This window comes from Dermacentor albipictus, unplaced genomic scaffold (genome assembly GCF_038994185.2).
Source record: "Dermacentor albipictus isolate Rhodes 1998 colony unplaced genomic scaffold, USDA_Dalb.pri_finalv2 scaffold_22, whole genome shotgun sequence".
In the NCBI taxonomy this organism is placed as follows: domain Eukaryota; kingdom Metazoa; phylum Arthropoda; class Arachnida; order Ixodida; family Ixodidae; genus Dermacentor; species Dermacentor albipictus.
The window spans coordinates 4747780-4770952 of NW_027225576.1; the positions used below are offsets into that span (position 1 = coordinate 4747780).

A 23173-nucleotide genomic window follows, 5' to 3' on the forward strand; every position below is an offset into this window, starting at 1 on the left:
TCTGCCTGTTCAAGTTGATCAACTCTGTTTGATAGTTACGTGGCAACTTTTTCCTGAGCCTGCAGCGTCGTCTGAAATTCATTGAATTTATCAGAAATATGTTGCACAGATGATTCCAGTTCCACCAGTTTGATTGGCAGAACCAAAAGGGTATCTAGCTTGGTTTCGATTGCTAGAAGTCAAACTGCTATATCTCTCTGCGGCATTTGCCGCTCAATTTCAGCATCCGCCCCTTGTCCCACACCCCGACGTGTCTCACATTTCCATGCCTTCTTAGACATATCGCGCTTTCCAGTAAAAGCTTCTTCCGTTATACCGGAGCACGAACCAAATTGAAATTTGAATTTGCACTCACAGCAAGTCATGTATACAAGCCATTGTCAGGGACCGCGGAGTGGCACACACAACAACGCGACATTTCAGCAGGTACTAGTAACACTCGTAAATCTCAAGCAGCGTTGGCAGCAGTGGCTGGCACATACGAAAGGTAACTGATAGAAAGCACCAACCTGTAATATTTCAAAAACGTGTTTCAGCGGTCATGCGTCAGATGCTGCCGCTACTGCCAAAGTGCGCAAGACAACGGATGTCAGGACTTGATATAGCCACTGGTCCAGGGGGCGCTCCGAAAGGTGCATTGATAGCAGATCTATGGCAGGGAAATCCGTGCGGTGGTGTGGGCTCGCAGTATCGGCAATGAGGCTGCAAGTGGCAGAAGAGATCGGGAGTAAAGTTGAATGCTTGAAACCGGGGTAGGCCAAAGATGGGGTATGGGCACCACAGTCTTGCGACGAGCGCCCGACGATTCCACGGGTAGAGCTTGTAGACGAGGCAGAAGCCACCGTACCTGTAATATTTCAAAAACGTGTTTCAGCGGTCATGCATCAGATGCTGCCACTACTGCCAAAGTGCGCAAGACAACGGTTGTCAGGACTTGATATAGCCACTGGTCCAGGGGGCGCTCCGAAAGGTGCATTGATAGCAGATCTATGGCAGGGAAATCCGTGCGGTGGTGTGGGCTCGCAGTATTGGCAGTGAGGCTGTAATATTTCAAAAACGTGTTTCAGCGGTCATGCGTCAGATGCTGCCGCTACTGCCAAAGTGCCAGGCTGGTGTTCAACGGAGCTCACGAATTTATAGGTAATAAGGGCACACTGAAATCTGTTTTCTTCTTTTTTTTTTTCAGACATCCTGATTGCCAATTTGGCTTACTTAGAAGTGGTATATTTACTTTCTTGAACACATCGATTTTGCCTTTTCTCTGTATGCTGGTTGCTTCCTGGTCTGTTTATTTCATTTTTATTTTTTCACACGAGCCTGTTTTTGCAGAACCTATACACTTTCATGAAAAATAACACATCATCGTTACCATCATCCTGTTTTATGTCCACTGCAGGACGAAGGCCTCTCTCTGCAATCTCCAATTACCCCTGTCCTGCGCCAACTGATTCCAACTAGTGCCCCCGAATTTCCAAATTTCTTCACTCCACCAAGTCCTTCTGCCGTCCTCGACTGCGTTTCCCTTCTCTTGGTACCCATTCTGTAACCCTAGTGGCCCAATGGTTATCAAACCGGCCCATCACATGACCTGCCCAGCTACATTTTTTTTCTCTTGATGTCAATTAGAATATCGTCTATACCCATTTGCTCTCTGATCCAAACTGCTCTCGTTCTGTCTCTTAATGTTATGCCTAGCACTTAATTCCTCGCTATTTGCGCGGTCCTTAACTTGTTCTTAAGCTTCATTGTCAGTCTCCAAGTCTCTGCCCATATGTCAGCACTGGTAAAATGCACTGGTTGTACACCTTCCTTTTCAAAGATAATGGTAAGCTTCCAGTCAGGAGCTGACACTGTCTGCCGTATGCGATCCAACTAATTTTTATTCTTCTATGAATTTCCTTCTCATGATCAGGGTTCCCTGTGATTAGTTGACCTTGATAAACATACTCCTTCACCGACTCTAGAGGCTGACTGGCGATTCTGCACTCTTGTTCCCTTACCCAGCTATTCATGATTATCTTTGTCTTCTGCATATTAATCTTAAACCCCACTCTTACATTCTCCCTGTTAAGGTCCTCAATCATTTGTTGTAACTCATCTGCATTGTTGATGAATAGAACGTCATCAGCAAACCCCAGGTTGCCGAGATATTCGCCGTCGATCCTTACTCTTAACCCTTCCCAGTTTAATAGCTTGAATACTTCTTCCAAGCACGCAGTGAATAGCATTGCAGGTATCTAATAGGTATATTCCCGCTTTTCTTGTGTAGAATTAAGGTAGCTGTGGAACCTCTGCAGATATTTTCCAAGGTATTTACGTAATTGTTCTGTACTCCTTGATGACGTAATGCCTCTATGAATGCTGGTATCTCTACTGAATCAAATGGCTTTTTGTAATCTATGAAAGCCATGTAGAGAGGCTTATTGTACTCAGTGGATTTCTCCATGACCTGATTAATGACATGGATGTGGTCCATTGTAGAGTATCCCTTCCTGAAGCCAGCCTGTTCCCTTGGTTGACTAAATTACAGTGTTGACCTTATTCTATAGGAAATTATTTTGGTAAATATTTTACGCAATACTGGGAGTAAGGCAATGGGTGTATAATTTTTCAATTCTTTAACATGTCCCTTTTTGTCGATTAGTATAATGTTTGCATTCTTCCAGTTTTCTGGAACCCTTGCAGTCGATAGACATTTCGTATAAAGAGCCGCCAGTTTTCCAGTTTTTTTTAATGGAGGTATCCCGACTCCTCTGGGTACTGTACAGGTCAGTATATAATTCTTCCGCTGCTTTTGCTATATCTTCGAGATTGCTCATTATATTACCCTGCTTCCTTTTCAGTGCATACATCTTGGTTGTCCTATGCCAAGTTATTTTTTCACTGATTTCAGGCTGCGTCCATTTTTTTGCTGCTTCTTCGGTCCTCCTCACGTTATAATTTTGAATATCCCTCATTTTCACCTTATTGATGAGTTTTGAGAGTTCTGCGGATTCTATCTTATCTCCTGAGTTGGAGACTTTCATTCTTTGTCGTTTCTTTATTAGGTCATTTGTTTCTTGGTGGAGCTTGCCTACTGGTTGCATTGGTGCCTTGCCTCCCACTTAAATTGCTGCTTTTGAAACCAGCCTATTTTTGTTCTCATTCATTATCTCTATGTCACCTTCATCTCTCTGTTCTAAGGCTGCATATTTGTTTGCAAGTACTAGCCTGAATTTGTCTGCTTTTACCTTTACTGTCACTAGGTTAACCTGTTTCTTCTTGACCAGTTTTACTCTTTCTCTCTTCAAATTGAGGTGAATTCTAGCCCTCACTAACCCATGATCACTGCACTTTACCCTGCCTATCACTTCTACATCCTGCACTATGCTGGGATCGGCAGAAAGTATGAAATCAATTTAATTTCTTGTTTCACCATTAGGGCTTTTGCAGGTGCACTTTCTGTTGCTACGCTTCCTGAAAAAGGTGTTCTTGAAGCTTATTCCTTTCTGCGAATTCTACCAGCATCTCTCCTCTAACGTTCCTAGAATTGACGCCGTAGTTGCCAGCTGCTTGTTCACCAGCCTGCTTTTTCCCCACTTTTGCATTGAAGTTGCCCATTACTACAGTATACTGAGTTTGCACTTTTCTCATCACTTATTCAACATCTTCATAAGACTGATCTACCTCATCATAATCGTGACTGGATGTTGGAGTGCAGGCTTGTACTACTTTTTATCTATACCTCTTATTAAGTTTGATTACGACTACTGCTACCCTCTCCTTGATGCTGTAGAATTCGTCAATGTTGCCCCTATGTTCTTATGGATTAGGAATCCTACCCTGTATTGCTTCTTATCTGGGAGACCTCTATAGCAGAGGTCATGGCCGTTATTCAGCAATGTATAAGCCTCACCAGTTCTTCTAATCTCACTAAGGCCGATGATATCTCAAACCATGTCTGACAGTTCCTGAAGGAATCCTCCTAAGCTTGCCTCACTCGATAGAGTTCAGCAATTGAAGGTTGACAGGGTCACAGTCACCTTGATTTGGCTTTGGTCCGAAGCAAGTTTCGGGCAAAAAATATAGCTTCGCGCGCACTCTTTCGATGCGGTGCGAGCAAAGCCAGGATTCCAAAACATTTTGAGCCTATTATTTATTTCATACATACTGCCAATCCAAACGGGGATTTTAGCAGGGAGGGCATACATTTAATATGCATATTACACAAGCGTAAAATGGTTGAACATGTCATAACAAAAGGGTTTGTTGCCAGTAGACTCATTTAACAAGCGCATATAGTGTAACATGTATAATGAATGAAGCATTACATTGCTTTTTGCATGTTGTGGATGATCAGATCGGCAGTTCGGCCACGTTATCAAGGTGCTTTTGTTATCAATGTGATCAATCAGCCTGGACAGACGGATAATAAGTGTGACGTAAAATAAGAAGAAGGAATAGCTGCTATGGATGCTTGTTCCGTACCGTTATCAAGGTGATGCGCTGTCTCTTCGGGTTTGCGACAGGCAGTGCAGTGCTTTCAATCAGCTTATTTGAGGGCACTGCTTTATGATGCAGGTAGGAGCGTACTCACATGGTATTTTTCATACTTCGTGAGGATTTATTTTTGCCGGCAGTTGGAAAAAATGGTGCGCAATTAGTACGTCGCTTAAAACATCGCAATTAGATGTCATATTGGGGTGCCTGCAAATGCGTCATTAACACTTTTAAAATTAGGACAGCACTTCTCGAGTTAGATACTTAATTGTATGTAATTACCGAAGTAAATCTCAGTAACGAAGGAATTACTGGCAGCTGTTCCACTGTACTGGAAACAATATGCACAAGGTATTTTTTTAGTAGCGCAAGTGCCCTTTTTTAAAGTCTTGTTGTATGATAGTTGGGGAGCACTCAGTAACTGAAATGAGGCCAAGCTAGATTCACCCGAAATCAAAATCAACAGCAGTCATGCGAAGCAGCGCTTATACTCGGACTTGCAGAAAAAGAGAGAGGGGGGGGGGGGCTGCAGTTTCGCTGGAAAAGCAGTATTAGTGTTAGCCAAGTATCTGAAAATTACACGAAGGAAGATTACACCACGGAAAGGACTAAGGCTGTAAAACTGAATTGTCTCCTAGTATGATATATTGTATATACTCGTATCATGCCGTCACTTCAGAGCTCAATTCTTCGAGGCCCCACGAAGTTTAAGTGCAAGAAATTATATATATATATTTCCATGGGGTTCGGAAAGCTGGTCAGGCCCCAGCCCCCTCCGAAAAAGATGAAAGCTCTCCACCTATGGCAGCCCATGTTGATAACAATGTTCTTAATAGACTTAAACCTGGTGTATGGCAGAGGCAGAGGAAGAGAACAGCAGTTTACGTTAGGTAGCGAGGCACTGGAAGTGGTAAGGGAATACATCTACTTAGGACAGGTAGTGACCGCGGATCCGGATCATGAGACTGAAATAATCAGAAGAATAAGAATGGGCTGGGGTGCATTTGGCAGGCATTCTCCGATCATGAACAGAAGGTTGCCATTATCCCTCAAGAAAAAAGTGTATAACAGCTGTGTCTTACCAGTACTCACCTACGGGGCAGAAACCTGGAGGCTTACGAAAAGGGTTCTACTTAAATTGAGGACGACGCAACGAGCTATGGGAAGCAGAATGACAGCTGTAACGTTAAGAGATAAGAAAAGAGCAGATTGGGTGAGGGAACAAATGCGAGCTAATGTTATCCTAGTTGAAATCAAGAAAAAGAAATGGGCATGGGAAGGACATGTAATGAGGAGGGAAGATAACCGATGGTCATTAAGGGTTACGAACTGGATTCCAAGGGAAGGGAAGCGTAGCAGGGGACGGCAGAAAGTGAGGTGAGCGATTGAGATTAAGAAGTTTGCAGGGCCACAATTAGTACATGGCCACAATTAGTACACGACCGGGGTAGTTGGAGAAGTATGGGAGTGGCCTTTGCCCTACCGTGGGCGTAACCAGGCTGATGATGATGATGACTGGAGTCCAAGGAAAGGGAAGGGTAGCAGGGGGCGGCAGAAGGTTAGGTGGGCGGATGAGATTAAGAAGTTTGCAGGGCCACAATTAGTACATGGCCACAATTAGTACATGACTGAGGTAGTTGGAAAAGTATGGGAGATGCCTTTGCACTGCTGTGGGCGTAACCAGGCTGATGATGATGGCAGAGGCTCCTAAATTATGGTGTTAAGTAATGTAAGGCTATAGCCCTTTAATGTCATTAACCCTTCTAATGATAAATTATCTGCTTCCAAATGAAATGGCCATCTAATGAGTACACTCACACTTATTACTACTATTTCTTTAAGTACAGATCCTGTGTCTACACAGGCTCACATTAGATACTGTTTACCTAACATCGTTAGCAGCTTCCACTAGCTTGAGCTCTCACTGATGAACAAGCATGCATCATATGGTTACCTAGGATGACACAGTTTGCTTTAGGTGGCACCATGCTTCGCACAATGGTCTGAGTGGGCAGCACTGCAATTGACACTAACAGCAAAACAAAATATACACTGTTTTGCTGCTGTTGTTCATGTCGCATGTAGCATTGATAGCGATTGTGGCTATAAGTGCTCGCCTCTTTCCAGGAACAATATCAGTTGGTAGTTTGGCACTTGTCCTGGCAATGCATGTTTCTTTCAATTAATTTAATTATTGGGTTTTACGTGCCAAAACCACTTTCTGATTATGAGGCACGCCGTAGTGGAGAACTCCGGAAATTTCAACCACCTGGGGTTCTTTAACGTGCACCTAAATCTAAGTACACGGGTGTTTTCGCATTTCACCCCCATCGAAATGCGGCCGCCGTAGCCGGGATTCGATCCTGCGACCTTGTGATCAGCGTGACAGCAGCCTAACACCATAGCCACTGAGCAACCATGGTGGGTCATGTTTCTTTGCTTCGCAATACTTACAGTACCAGCAGTCATTGTGCAAAGTCATGCTTTTACATTTTGGATCTGCCTATCTCCTTTCGCATCGCTTAGTTTAGTGTTACAAACAGTTTGCACTACACCTTTTCCAATGATGTCTTATGGTTGGCCTCGAGTCCCTGGATCTGCTCCTGGCTCTTCCTGCATTCAGCCTCCTTCTTGTTCAATTCCACCTGAGGCAAGATGGTGGACGCAGGCCCAGTACAGTGTTACACGGTTGCCTGTTGCATCAGACATTGCGGCGCATTCAGGTCACAGTGAAAACTTATGGAACCAAACATGAGAGGCAGGCAGGCAGGCAGGCAGGCAGGCAGGCAGACAGACAGACTGACAGGCCATGCTGTCAATAGAGGCAAACAGAAGGTGGATACACACCCACGGCTTTACGCGTGCAGTGGGTTCAGAAAACAGTCTTTCGTGTGCACGTGGCTCGATGGGTACAACTTACGTTTGCACTAACACATGTTTTTTGCACATTTGTGCACTCTTGTACAGACTACTTCAGGTGGCAGTGGAAGAACAGCTGTGGCGGCTCTAGTGATCCTTATGTAAACCAATGGCAGAAAGTGAGGAAAAATATGCAACACGCACCACTGATTTTTGACAAGAATGTGGCCGCTGAGTTGGTACCGCAGCATCTACAGCTGCTTTCTAGCAAATATTGAAAAATAATATACAATCAAACCTCAATATAACAAAGTTGTACTTGCAGCAAAAAACTTTGCTAAATCGTGAATGTCGTTAATTCGAGGTTTTAAAGTTTCAACACTAAAAACAACTTCACAACTTCCCAGAGAATTCCTGATGGATAGCATCTTGTTAGTAAGCAATAATAAACAAATTGGAAGAACATCAGGCCATAACAGCATGGTTATGAGCACCAGCGCCTCCGATGCTGATCGCATCAAGAGCAATACATCAACATGGCTTGCAGTGTCCAAGATTTATGTGTGTTGCATCACGCGACACTGTAAATATTGGACACCACAGCTAACCATGCATAGATAACCCACAGATTAAAAACAGTGTAAAAAGATGCAGATATTTGTCCCAAGCAAAAAAAAAAGACGAAAAAGGAAAACACAAAAAAGTAACAGTTTTACCAGAAGGGCAGAGCACTGATGGCAATAGCAAAGGGATAAAGTGCATAAAGTAATGTTCATAGTTTTATTGGTGTCATGCATGCTCAGGCAAACATTAACCACACAAAGCGAGGGAATGTACCAATGATTTTGGCTCGGGCTTTGCACTGCCGCAGAGAAATCACCTCCAAAATACGATGCGTGGCCAGGGCACGAACGCGTGCAAGGAGGAGAATGCGAATAGGCACGTGCATGAGGACTCAACTCCCCCCCCACACGTGTGTGCATGATCACGTTATTGCACGTTCACTCCCTCTCCACATCCCTTCGCGCAAAAGGAATCGTCAGCTCTCGTGTTTCTCCGCAAGCTGTGAGCTGCAGCATGCCCCATGGCCTCAGCAAGTTGCTTACCAACACGAAAAATGACAAAGCAGTGTTTCCTTCCTACCACATCTCGGCACGTGCTCTTTGACGCTGGTTTTGCTGCTCAAATTACATGCAGAAGTAGGCTTGAAATAATGTTTGCCTCGGCAAACATTTTTATAGTTTGTTTCTTTTTTCTATATTTACCCGCCATACAGGCTCCAGGCACATGCGTGAAATAGCTGAAAGCTTCGTCAAATTGAAACCGTGTCATGCAATTACTTTGTTAAATTGCGAGAAGAAATACACATTTTGAATTTAATTCATTTTCAATACTGCCAGTCCCATCAGGGACCATAGCAGGTGGACATACAGAAATTAAAGACATGGTAATAAACGTGCAGATACAAATTGCGTGTCAACAAGCAAAACAAGGAATGTAAAGAAACAAGGTAATAATACATAAAAAACAAATATAGATATCACATTTCTAGGAGACATGTGCAGCAATACAGAGAATACATCATGAAAAGGACAGCAAACGGGAACAAAAATAACAGTAAGCACCTTCACGATAATCAGTATGGCTTACAAGAGTTGCAAAGCATATTATGTGAATAAGACTGCGTTACTGATTACTAGATGTGGATTCTAACCATGATGCGAACTGAGATAATGAGTCTGCAGAAATGACTGACGGATCGAGGCGATTCCATTCCCTTATCACGAGGGGGAAATAAGAGTACATGAATGTGTCATTATGGCATGAATATTCTGTTAAAGCGTGTGCATGTTTATGTCTCGATAATCGTGACTGCGAAAGACATATGTATTTTGTTAGGTCAATTTTATAATAGTTGTGAATCAAGTTAAATAAAAATTTGAGTTGTGCTTGCTTCGCCCTTGATGAGAGCATCGCTAAACCCGATATAGCCGCAAGGTTAGTGGGTGAATCTGTGCACTTATACTTGTTGTGAATAAACCGCAGCGCTTTTCGCTGTACTTTTTCCAGTCTCGTTATGTTAGTTAATGAGTGGGGAAACCAAACTGTGTTAGCATACTCCAAAACCGGTCTAACGAAAGTAGTATACGTGAGAAGCTTAGTCGACGTTGGTGCGAGGCGGAGACATCTTCGGAGATAAAATAGCTTGCGTAATGCCTTCGAGGTCACGTTGGCAATGTGCGCGTCCCATCTCAGGTCAGAAGTTAGAGTGATGCTTAAGTATTTATGCCGGTGAACTTTCGTTAGCATTGTGCCGTTAATAAAGTACGGAAAGTCGTAAGGTGGTTTTTTGTTGTTACCGTCATGCAAACTGATTTAGTTGTGTTTATCGTCATTTGCCATTTTTTGCACCATTCATTTAGCTGGTCTAGTGAGTTGCTAAGTGAAACATCATCTTCGTAGGTGTTAATTGTTTGGTAGAGGATGCAGTCATCAGCAAACAGTTTGATGTTACAGTCAATATTTCTGGTTATGTCGTTAATGAAAATTAAAACTAACAGTGGCCCCAACACAGATCCTTGGGGGTTGCCTGATGTGACAGGCACTGTCGCAGATTCCACATGCTGAAATAGTACAAATTGTGTCTGGTTTATTAAGAAATCTGTTACCCAGTCTAAAATTTCCCCATCCCCCAATAAAACCTCACAATTTTGTTAATAATTTACTGTGGATACGCGATCAAATGCTTTGGAAAGGTCTAACAATATTATATCAGTCTGGCTACACTTATTGATGTTAAATGCGAGGTCATGCACAACTTCCGTGCTGGTGTGCCGTTAATAAGCTGTGTGTCAAGAAAGTTTGTTGATGTTAAAGTATGATATGCTCGAGCATCTTGCAAGCGGTGCTAGTAAGAGATATTGGTCGATAATTAGAGGGCAATGAGGTGTCTCCTGTTTTGTGTATTGGGATGACTTTCGCATTTTTCCAGTCGTCGGGTAAGGATGATTGTGATAGGGATTTTCGAAATATGAGGCCCAAGTATCGGCTGCACCACTCTGTGTATCTCTTTAGAAAATGGTTTGGAATGTCATCTGGTCCACATGATCTTTTAGGGTCAAGGGTGAGCAACATGTTAAGGATACCCGCGTCAGATATGATTAAAGGATCGATGCGCGATGTTGAACTGCTACTCAAGTCTGACAGGTTACTGTCATCTTTTGTGAAGTTCGAGTGAAAATACTTATTGTACGCATTAGCGTTGTTAGTTTTTCCTCAGGAGACAAGTCCGATAACGTGTCTTTAGTAAGGCGGAAGTGGTTCCAGAATCGCTGAGGGCTGTTTGTCAGAAAGTTAGGCAGCGTTACATGAAAATAATGTTCCGTAGCTTCTTTGGCTGTCTGTCGAAAATGTGCTACTGTGCATGCTAGTTTTCTAATTTTGGACGGGCATGCTGCATGATTTTTAATAGTTACATATCCTTTTTACATGACGTTTCGTGTGGATGACTTCCCGAGTTATCCATGGGCTTGTTCTTTGTGGTCACTTGTTTTTTAACGGAACATAGTTAGTTACAAAGTAGCAAACCATATTCTTAAAATGAAGCCAGGCTGTATTCACATCGACTGACGGGTTGGAGTTTATTTCAGTAAGGGCTTGAAATTCATGCGCAAGGTGGGTTAGTATGCTGGCATCATCCGCCTTCTCGAAGTTGGGTACTATAGACGTACTATAACGCGCTCTTGTCGAGCAGTCCAGAGGCAACAAGCATAGCGGTATGTTGTGATCTGAAATGCCTTCAATAATTTCTGTCTGTGATTGGTGCCCTGAAAAATGATCACTGATTAGTATAAGGTCAAGGATAGTGTTTGCTGCGCCTTGCTTACGCGCCGGATCTAGGATTATTTGGTGAAGGTTAAATGATAACATTAGGTCAAACAGAATTTCTGAAGAAGATGACGTGTGATGCATAGTTACCCAGTCTACGTCTGGAAGGTTAAAGTCTCCCATAAGGATAATTCTAGAGTTGTTAGCATATTGGTGTAGAAACTCATGAATGGCAGAAATGCTCTCATCACCCGAAAAGGGGCTTCTATAGAAGAAACCCACACAAATAATAGTATTGTTACAAAGAATCCTGCAAAACACGCTTTCAGCACCTGATACATCTGGTAGTAAAACAAATGGAAGGTTTTCTTTATCACAAGAGCCACGCCACCCCCACGGGAACCCCGATCTTTTCGAATGACTGAATAATTCGGTGGAATGATTTCATGGTTGGAAACATCCGGTAAAAGCCACGTTTCTGTGACGGCGACTATATTAGGTTCGCAATCAGTTAACAGGTTTTAGAAAGATTCTATTTTGTTTAGTAAGCTTCTTGCATTCACATTTACGATTGTTAGTTGTCTTATTGAGCTCTTCTCCGCGTTATTGGCGGGCCGTTTGTTTTGCTTGATTCCGCTTCCGTTTTTTTAAGGGCTACTTTGTCATTGGTTTCGTTGTCCCAAACAAAGGCGCGACTGTTAATGTACAGTTTGTCGAAGGCAAGGGAGACTTTGTCGTGTTTGTCGCGATTTTCTTTGGCACTGTTCCACAGTTTCTTTCTAATGTCCCGTATTTTAAGAGAAAAATCTTCCCCAATGGCAAATTTTGAGCCTTTAAGTTTAAAACCTTTTTTCAATATTGCCGATTTGTCGCGGAAATATAGAAGTTTAAAATTTACCCGCCTAGTCTTTTTCGCTTGCGGTCTGCCTAACCGGTGTATGCGTTCTATCGTAACTGGGTTCAGCTCTAGGATACCTTGAATGATATCTCTGCTAACTATCTGCTCAAGACTGTCGCTCGTTTCTTCTTCGGATTCCGGTATGCCATAAACTATTAAGTTAGCTCTCCTGCTTCTGTTCTCAAGGTCATCGATTTTTTGTTCCATTGTTTCTATTACGCGACTCATGCGGAAAATCTTGGTCTGACAAGATAGTACTTTGCTTTCTAGAAGTGCTATGGCATCTAACTTGGTCTCTATATCTGCAAGACGTTCTTCCTTTATTTCTTTGATATCAGCAGCAATTTCCTTCAGTTGCTTAACGATGTCCTTTAGTTCTGGGCCGGGGTTTGTTTCGACGTCTCCTGATGACAGTAGCAACTTCCACAGAAATACAGCCATATCAAACACCCCGTGACATAGCTGCGGGCACGGCAGCACCACCAAAAAACGAAAAAAACGGTCGCTAGAGTGGAAGCATCTTCAAAAGGCCTTCTCACCTGCACAACGAAGATGAGAGGATTAGTGCACCTCACGCTAGTAGTGCCGCCGTGCCCACTGCCGGTGTAGTGCCCGTGCGGGATATATATGGTCCACTCTTGTGGTGGTGCTCGCAGCGGCTTATGCGCCTAACAGTCTGCGCATGTTGCCGTCTCAAGGTGACTTGGCCGATGATGGTCTGATGACGTCAGCGTATCCAACACGTGGACGAGTGCTTCATTCACCGGTGGGGTGACAAAGGTTACCCCGGGATGGTCGATGCTGCTCTTGGTGCCATGAAAACACAGACCAAGGGCGAGCTGCACAACGAAGATGAGAGGATTAGTGCACCTCACGCTAGTAGTGCCGCCGTGCCCACTGCCGGTGTAGTGCCCGTGCGGGATATATATGGTCCACTCTTGTGGTGGCGCTCGCAGCGGCTTATGCGCCTAACAGTCTGCGCATGTTGCCGTCTCAAGGTGACTTGGCCGATGATGGTCTGATGACGTCAGCCTATCCCACACGTGGACGGGTGCTTCATTCACCGGTGGGGTGACAAAGGTTATCCTGGGATGGTCGATGCTGCTCTTGGTGCCATGAAAACACAGACCAAGGGCGAGCTGCACAACGAAGATGAGAGGATTAGTGCATTGCATGCTAGTAGTGCCGCCGTGCCCACTGCCGATGTAGTGCCTGTGCGGGATATATATGGTCCACTCTTGTGGTGGCACTCGCAGCGGCTAATGCGCCGAACAGTCTGCGCATGTTGCCGTCTCAAGGTGACTTGGCCGATGATGGTCTGATGACGTCAGCATATCCCACACGTGGACGAGTGCTTCATTCACCGGTGGGGTGACAAAGGTTACCCCGGGATGGTCGATGCTGCTCTTGGTGCCATGAAAACACAGACCAAGGGCGAGCTGCACAACGAAGATGAGAGGATTAGTGCAACGCATGCTAGTAGTGCTGCCGTGCCCACTGCAACTGAATGCAACTGCAACCGAATGCAACTGAGATCGGGAAATGAAAATAGTTTGTTACATTGCGAATTTCATTACATCGCAGTTCATTATATAGAGGTTTGACCATACAGAGGGAAAGAGATCCTCATTCTGTAATTGAAATTTAGAAAATACCAAACCAGCGTTTCAGTGATTTGCAACTAGCAGGGGCCGTAAAACAAAATGTTGTTAGGAAATGTAGCACTTCTGAGTCATGAAGCAGAATGAAACCATTGTGAGTATATTATGTAATGTAGGTCTTAAAACTGGATGCAGTGCTCATATTAATTTCTATCTGGAGGGAATAATCTTTCCTCCACCATATAAAAAGCTCACAAGGCCTCAAGCTATAACCCTTAGGATGCTTCAGACTAGCTCTTATCCTAGTCTGGCCTTCATGCACTGTTACCATATTTACTCGCATAATCATCGCACTTCTTCGTTAAAAAAAATAAATAAATAAAAGACGCAAATTCAGGGATGTGATCATTACGCCGGTCAAATTTCCTGTGAAAAGAAAACTTTTTTTTTTCATCGCGCATTTGCTGTGGGATGACAACAGGTCAACAAATAGGCGGCTGCTGCTGTAACAGTGCGGGACACCAAAACAAAAACGGCAGCCGGCAGAGCAAGCGAAATGCGCCAAATGCGATTTTTAAAATTTTTTCTTGTGAGTACATTGCGCGCATTGAAACAGTGTCTTCTGTATCAATAATGAATAACATTGTTACTGTCAGCAAGTTTGCAGCAACAACAGAGCGATTACCATTTTGAGGGGACAGAAACGGAGATGGGCGCGCTTAGCTGCCAGTGACATAGAAACCCATGTCGGGCACACTGCGGAAACTGCGGCATTTGTCTTCACTACTATCCTAATACGGCACATTTCCACTATGGATGGGCGAATATCTTAGCTGCATTACAAGCGTTGGCGTATGATAGGTTGCGTGCCTACGAGTGCAGACGAGAGAAATCGAAAGGCGCCTTTATTTTTTTTGTTGACCACAACCATTATAAAGCCTACAAATAATAAAGCCAAGGTAAGTTTGGTTGTAGCTTCTTTTTCATAGAAGTGCGGAAAGTGATGAATTAAATGGGGCATGGGTTTAAAGGGAAGCTGAAGAGTCTGTCGAATTCAATAAGACGTTCATGTACGGATGCGGGAACCTTATAAACCATGTAGGTAAAATTTTGGGCGGGATTTTTCACTTAGGAGCGACGTAATCGCCGGTTAAAATTGCACTGTCGCTCTGCTCCCTGTTGAGCGCCGCACACTGCTGCTGACAATGCGAGCGGAGACCGGAAACCGCCGCATAGTGACGTCAGCACTGGTGTTCCGCTCCTTCGCAGTCTCTGCAACTGTGCCTGACCGCGCTTGTTTCTGCGTCTGTGCCGTCATAATCTGCCTTGCTCGAGCCTGCATTCCTTTGTTTGTGTGTATGTAAAGTGGTAGTTGACGTGCACAGCATCAACTGAAGTGATGGGCCGATCATGCCGGCGTTCTGTGCAGCCTACCGTTGCACGAATATCAGTAGCCGCGACGATGTTCCATTGCTTCCCGCAAGACAAGAAGCTTGCCACTAAGTGGGAAGCTGCTGTAAATCGAAAGAATTTCAAGCGCTGTGCCTTAACCACTTCCATGACAACGATTACTACCAGAGTTTATCAATAATGCGTGAATGAGTGAGTGTACGACTTGCTGCTAGCAGGCTTTCTAAACACAGTGTGAAAAGGTCTGGGAAACGAATGCACAAAGGCGGGACGGGTGCGGGCGGACGGATGGTAACTGGTCTTGGAAGACCTTATGAATACACGAACTCGTCCAAACCTGGATTTTGATTTATTGCTAGCTCCTTCGTGTTAGCAAGCTGAATGGAAGGTACATGTTTATCTTCCACCCTTGACACAGGGTTTGTCGCAAACCGCCGCTAATTTGCTATTCGCACGTGTGTTGTGAAACCGCTTACACGCAGCTACCAGAACGCAGTGCAAGCGAAAAGTTTGCATGTGTTTGAAAGCCGGCGCACGCCAGGCGGTCATTAATACATCGACCGGTTTGGCCTATGTAAAATCTTTCGCACGTGAGAGGGAACTTGTAAACAACTTTGAAAAGGTTTTCATGCTGCGTTGTGCAAACATGGTTCCTTGCCCTGCCTTGAGAAATGCGCGAACACAGACCCGAAAGCTTACAAGGGGCAGAAAACACAACACTTACTCCCTGCTTGGCGGCAACTTTCTTGATACTGTGGCTCACTTTATGCACATACGGCATAACTTCAAGTTTTCTACGTTCAATAGCACCACCATCTACCAGCTTCGTACATTCCTTCTTTAGCCTCTGAAGCAGCGATTCAGCCACCGCTTTCAAAAGAGGCGGAGGGAACCCTGCGGCTTCTAAACGTTGGGATTGTGTGTCAAAGCTACTTTTAATGGCGTGGTGATAGCTTCTGTCAAGTGCATTGCGGAAACAATTCATTGCAATCCCTCTTTTTACAATCTTTGAATGTGCAGATCCAAATGGTAAAAGAGCTTTCTTGCCCCTAGGTGAAAACATCCAGCACAAATGCCCGTCGTCAAAGAATGTTAGTTGCAGTTCTAGGAACCTAATGGAATGATTGCTAGGAAGTTCATGAGTGAAATTAAGAGTGCGTGAAGAAGCTTTAAAAGCAGTCAATACATCGTCTACTGCTGCGGGCAGAGTGTCATTCGGTAAAAGCTCTAAAAGTACTAAAAAATCGTCCACATACTAAAAACTTCGCACACACGCTTGTTTAGAAGGAAGCCTTGAAGTTTCCTGTCAAATTTTGCTAAAAATATCTGGGAAAGCACTCGGGCAACACTAGAGCCAATACATATTCCTTTTTTCTGAAGGAACAAGGAACCTTTGAATTCAACAACAGTGGATGACAGATAAAAGGATAGGAGCTCTAGAAAGGCATCCAGCGACATACCACATGCATTCTGGAAGTTTACAGCACTGCAGTGATCAATAAGTTCACGCACAGCTACAAAGAGTTCATCATGGGGAATGCTGTAGAAGAGGTCTTCAATGTCAACTTCAATGTCAACTTCAATGTCAACTGAACTTATACACAATCCCTGCAGCACATGCCGTGAAACGGCATGTGCTGCAGGGGTTGTTTATAAGTTCCCTCTCACGTGCGAAAGATTTTACATAGGCCAAACCGGTCGATGTATTAATGACCGCCTGCGTGAGCACCACTCCTCCCTGGGGTCAGATAACGGTGCAAACTTGCCTCGCCATTGCAATGAGTGTGGTTGTTATCCATTGTTTAGCAATGTGACGATTCTTGGTAGGGGCAAGGGCAAAGAAAAGCGAGAAATCTTGGAAGCGTACTACATCAGTTTATTAGGTGATGACTGCGTTAGTACAACCTCGGTGCGCTTACATGAAAAAGAATTTGTATTTCTAAGTCGGTCCCGATAGAAACGTTTCTAGTCTTTTCATGCTATGTGATTAGCGATGATGCAGTTGCGCATGCTCTGCTGGCCTTGCTGGGACTACACCGATTCTAATAAACCTCAGTTGATAGTCCAGTCGTTGTGGCGTGAACCTCTCCTCTTGTCCTTTGTGTTTTTGACTGGTTTTTTTGTTCAAGTTGCACCGTGCTTCATGTATGGTGGCAGTGGTCGGTCTGGACGAACACCATTGTTGACGTCACGAGGCGCCCGACCAATCACAGGCGGAAACGAGGCGCGCGAGCTGCCCCGAGTCTGCTGCTGCACTTTTCGTCGAAATAAAATCTGTTTGCCCTTTCTTTCACTCAATTTTGATGCAATATTCGAATCCAGAGGGTTGAACACCATTACGTACACCTCTTCACTCATTTCTTCTGGAAAACTCTTCAGCTTTCCTTTAAGAATGTTTGATGCATGCAGACCGCCTGGTATGTCTTGAGAGTCGTTCGCGTAGCATTCGACTGCATTTGACAGATGGCAAGCGCGATCTGGCATATGGTAGCTAGACCTGGCACACGACATGTAGTTGTAGCAAGTTCGGGGTGCGATCATTACGTGAGCGCGATCATTATGCAAGTAAATACGGTAACTCTCTGATGTTTTTAGCTCAGTGTCCTAGCTGCGGGGAACATGCAATTTAGATCACAGGCTCTGGCGGTGTCCCTCGTTACGAAAGGATAAGGATATCACTGAACAGAAGTGGAACTCGGCCCTCAAGAGCTTTGGGCTGTCCGGAGAGCCTGCAAAGCAGCGGTTAGGTTAGCCCTAACTGTCCCCATGTGGGAGTGGCCTGCACTGTCGCCTTAAGGGGCAGCGCATCTCAGGATCCTTTTAATAAAGTTCTTCGTATCCCTATTCATTTCTCTATGTAATACATAGCAACAGATATAACATACAGGTACAGTGATTGTGACGAGATGCCAGCAGTCTTTCAAACATTGCCACCTCAAGCAGTTGAAATAGCAATGTGATGCATGTGCAAATGGCAGTGAACAAGGCAGCCAAAACTAGGTGGTAATGAATTCTTGCATGGAGAATAAAGATAATGCTGCAGGTTCCTAAAGCTTCAATACTAAAATAAACAGTTATAGGGGGCCAACCAGTGACCATACGTTTAAATTTAAAACAAGTTCCACCCAAGCAAGCCATTGCAAGATTCGTTTGCACCCTTTCAAGCTTGCACGTATTAACAGCAACAAGAGCACAAATATTTTAATACAGCTTTGGACACTACCATTTACACTAGAAATTGGCTTTTGACACGTTTTGTGTTTCAGGGAAAATGGCAACCAAATAGTGCATGATGGTTTATGGTGCTGCAATGAAAGTATTAAAAAACTTGCTGTATACATTGTGGTATTTATTACTATAGTGGTTTCTCACATGCTGTATATAAGGAATGAATTCTATGGTCAAACAATCCAGACAACAGGGCACATACTGGTGACTTTGTAGGCAGCTGCAACATCAACTTATTTCTCAAAAAAGCAAGAATCATATTATTCAGACACATTGATCAATGTGCACTGTGTCAGTCACAGCAAGCATGGGAGTTGTGGACAGAGTGAAAAAACATGCACTCCATTGACAGCATTAATACTAACATGATAGTCATGCAGCACTCCTTATCCTGCCGCAAATTACTAAAGGATGCAAGAAACGAAAGAGAACAGTGAAATAATTTCTTTTTGGAATGCCACAGTGCACGATGCCACAATTCTTGCTCAACTTCATTGCTGTAGCGATCTGCAATTCACTAGCAATTAATACACCTTGTTAGTTTTTCCTAACAGCACCAAATAAGTCATTGTAGTACAATTAAAGCTTCAGACTGCATAACATCAACACAGTAGACACCCTCTAAGACAAAGCTTGTCAAAATAAGCCGAACAGCAGAGGAACTACTATTCAGTTCAGCAAGGATTCAAAGACTGTTAGGATGTTCTCATAAGACAGATACATAGTGAGGTGCCCTTCATCCTAGACAGAGTCAGATAATATAAAAATGACACCTTTTTGAGGTATTTAAGAAAAAAAAAGAAAAAGGGAAGTTTGGCAGAGTAATAACAGTTGCACACCTTAATTTGAGTAGCTGAAACCTGTAGTTTTGTACAGAGCCTCTGAATTCTACCCTTGTTTCAAGAACACAAATTTCACCATTCATCTGAAGCCCTATGACTAGTTTTTCCTATCACACACATAACTGAGCTGTACCATCACAGAGTTAAGCAGTAAAAAAGAAAAAAAAAATAGGGAGAGTTTAGGTGCTCTGTTAGTGCAGACTCATTCAACATGGTGTGTAGCCCAATGACATGCTCAAGCCCATGCATGGTTGTCTAAATTTCCTGTAGGCAGTAAAGTCCCACTGCCATTGCTAGACAACAGACCTGCATACGAAAGAGACCTCAGGTGTTTTGACATGTCACCTTGTTCCTTAGTGCAGAGAGTGCTTGCTTGCAGAGTGGGGCCTCACTTAACAAAGAAAGCACCTTAGGCATGTGATGATGCACAAGTGGCCCTACAGTGACTTCAACCACAGATGGATTTGATGACAAATTGGTAATTGTTGTGTAAACATAGCTGCAGCTTGCATGTCTCGTGGTCAGTGGTAAAATTGCATTTCATTATGTCATTGCATGATACATGGTAACATGTTCTTTCTTTAACATTGGCATCAGTGGAGAATGGTTTCATTCTTCTGAGTAGTTACACAAATGCCATGGGTGCTCAAAACGTGTGAAAGAAAGTAGTAACAATATTTAAGGCTAAATAAGGTACAACTTTGGCTTTTAACCCTTGCACATACCGTTCACCATTTGCAAAGAAAATTTTTTTCAGAATAAGCCACGTCAGTGAAACTATATAGGTCAGTGGCAAACAATAAGCTACAATTATTTTTTACAGGTACGTACTGTTACGGTTGGCGTGTACCACCCCGGGCAAAAAGGATGCTCGAGAGACCCTGCTCAACCAAAACGGAGGATGAATTCCTAATTTTCTATGGTGATCTTGTGTGGATGCCAGTCTGACAGGTGCCCCGCAGTGATGACAGGGCCCTTTGTGTGTGCGACCAAGGGCAGAACCCTTTCCACGAACTGCCTAACTCTAGGGGAGAATGCTTTCAGCGAACCGTCACCTGGGAGAAGGGCTCAGCTGCCTACGATCTCCGACCTACGTGTTGCCACCAGTGGAGGGAAGTACGTGCGAACGTCACCTGTGACAGGGATCAGCAGCCTATCCACAACCAGACTCAGTGCCTGTCACGTGACGAAGTGAGCAAGATTCCACCTACGATTTTAGTGCGCCTATTTAAGGGGCCCCACAAATGTACTTTTCAATCATTCTCTTCAACTAATCATTCACCAACCATTGAATAAACAGTGCAAGCTTCGCACTAGAAATCGCCTTGTCTTTGCTTGGTTGCCATGGCATACCGGACGCCTGCAGCCTGCCGATAACGCCACACTACCCAACAGTAATGCTGGTCGGGCTTCGAGAAACACCGTCGCAGCAACTGGTTGGCAGTGGTGGGATACGCTACCCTGGAGACCCCAACTTGGGCGACATCCAAGAGATCGTCTTCTCTTCATCCTGGTGACAACATTCGGAAGGAAGGTGTCAGGATTCACGACTGCATATGCTGAGTGCACGGCTTTTCTTCACTAAGATATCACTTGGCTTTACATATTTTTGGGGAAGTACAGAGCAGTGATTTTTCTTTAACCGCAGACAGAAGTTTTGAGTACATCAAGGTTGTCATATTGAGTGAAGAGTTAGCAGCACTAAGGGCAGCCATGAACTTGAAGGCACTAAAGAAGCTGGAATTGTTTAGCTTGGCCAGAGTTGGGCCTCTAAATTGGCGAATCAAAGAGAAAGCTGGAGATCATTGTGGCGATCAGGGCAGACGACGACGAACTGATGGAATGCCTAGAGAGCATTGCGGAGAAGGAGGAGGAGCATAAGCGCCTAGAAGAAAAGGAAGAATGTAATCGCTTAGAAGAAAAGGAAGAGCATAAGCACATAGAAGAAAAAGTAGAGCATAAGTGCCTAGAAGAAAAAGAAAAGCGTGTTGCACGCGACGCACTTGAAACGAGGTGCCTAGAGATTGAGTTTCTGAAAGCTCAAAATACTGAAAGACCTAGCACAAAGGCACGAGAAAGCGAGCGCAGAATAACAGACTTAATGGCACCCTACGCAGTAGGAGGGGACACAGGTCTTTTTCTGGTACAGTTTGAGCGCACGTGTGAGAAGGCAAAATTCGCGAGAAACATGTCGCCGCAACGCTTGCTTACGTTGCTGCCATGTGGGGTAGCTGATATCATTGCCCGCATGGGGAAAGAAGAAGCAGAGGGCTTCGACAGAGTCAAAGTGAATCTGCTTAAAAAGTATAGATTATCAGCAGAAGCATTCCGGCGAAAATTCAGGGAATCATACTCAGATTTCACATACACCTTGGAGGTAAACATGAAAGAATGGCTCAGAGAAGAGGGTGCACTCAGCGACGCCGAAAAGACAATGCAGTGCTTTGCTTTAGAACAGTTCTACCACCAGCTGTCAGAAAACATCAAGTGTTGGGTTCAGGATAGGCCAGGCGTGGACACTATCACGAGAGCGGCTGATCTCGCTGAGGAGTACGTAACTCGCTGTGCGTTCGAAGGCAATGAAGCTCCTAAAAAGGAGATAAATAAATACAGACCCGGCAAGCAAGAGAAGGTGGTCAAAGTCGAGTCAGTATAAATCCAAGGAAAGGTCTGATTCGGTGAAAATTAGTGACAAGAACAGCAAGGGAAAGGAGGAGTCACCCGAACAGAGGGCAGAAAGACAAAAGAAAAAAGCTTTTAAGGCAAAAAAAAAAACAATAGTTTGCTACAACTGCCAGCAAACGGGGCATATCTCCATAGGGAGCAAAAATCCCAAACTAGTGTTGATGTCACTAACTAGTAACGAGAAAAATCTGAAATTGCTAGAACAGTACATTCGAGACCTCGTGGTAAACGGCAAACTATGTTGGGCTGCCACAATGGACGTGGTGCACCCGTCGTACATGGAGAATGGCCAGTTCACGGGAGAATGTGCTTGGATAAGGCAAGTCATAGAGGCCTCCAGTGTTTGTCTCCCTGTGGTGAACATTTGTATCGAAGGCCCTTTTGGAGTACTAGACACTGAAGCCGCCATCTTGACACATCTCCCGCTACAGTATGTATCCATATTTGTTTTCCAACAAATCTGAGGATTTGCTGTGACGCAGGGGTATCGAGTTTAGTGAGGGAACAATACAAGCCCTATCTCGTTCCAAGGCAAGGAAGCTCGCGGCCAAGGCAATGTACGAATGTTTAGTGGTAGAGGAAACAGGTTTGACGGACGATTCGTCAACCAGCACCAAACAGGAAAGCCCTACAGGGGATATTGCGAAAGGTACACTAGCTAATGAAGAGGTCAGGAAAGCACCGGAGCCTGAAATATCTCGCGAGGCAGAATGCAGAAGAAAGTTATTGAACGTAAGCCCTGCCACATTGATTGCTGAACAGGAAAACAATTCCACCCTGTGTAACCTAAGGCCAGACGCGAAAGAAGGTGTGGCCAAACAAAACTTGAAGTTCCTCAATAGGGCAGGCATCCTCTATAAAAAGTACACCAATCGAAAAGGAGTGCAATTCGACCAACTCGTGGTGCCGCATCCCTATCGTGAGCAGCTCCTGCACTCAGTTCACGGAGGCTTTTGGACAGGGAATCAGGGCATTCGGAAAACAATGGACCACTTACTGCAGGAATTTTACTGGCCCAGCTGCTTTCAAGAAGCGGAAGCATTCGTAAGAAGCTGCGACACATTTCAACGCATAAGCAAGCCCGGAAATAAGGCTAAAGCGCCAATGAAACTTGTTCCCATTATCACGGAGCCATTTCGCAGGCTCATAATAAACACTGTGGGACCACTTCCTGCAACGCAGTCTGGCTATCGGCATATTCTCACTGTACTATGCCCCGTAACGAAATTCCCAGAGGCGGTGCGCCTCAAAGAACTAAGCTCGGTAGAGATCGTCAATGCACTTTTGTCTATCTTCGTGCGAGTAGGGTTTCCTGCAGAAATCCAGTCAGATCAAGGATCCGT

At 44.3% G+C, this 23173-nt stretch overlaps 2 protein-coding genes across 9 annotated transcripts in view; both read right to left on the reverse strand.

The window, feature by feature from the left end:
* The window catches only part of RpL35 (Ribosomal protein L35), a 343229-nt gene that overhangs the window by 133784 nt on the left and 186272 nt on the right, over nucleotides 1–23173 (reverse strand). The window lies entirely within an intron of this gene.
* LOC139052370 (golgin subfamily A member 1-like) overlaps nucleotides 1–23173 on the reverse strand; it is a 231397-nt gene that overhangs the window by 89270 nt on the left and 118954 nt on the right. For 7 of the 8 annotated variants that reach the window (XR_011509873.1, XM_070529459.1, XM_070529462.1 and 4 more), the window contains one exon: nucleotides 7035–7124. The exons of the other annotated variant lie outside the window; for it this stretch is intronic. Coding sequence is in view for 6 of the 7 variants with exons in the window: in XM_070529459.1 (XP_070385560.1) it covers nucleotides 7035–7124 (90 nt within the window). In the remaining variant the exon portion in view is untranslated. The remainder of the gene's footprint in view (nucleotides 1–7034; nucleotides 7125–23173) is intronic. 8 annotated transcript variants of the gene reach the window in all.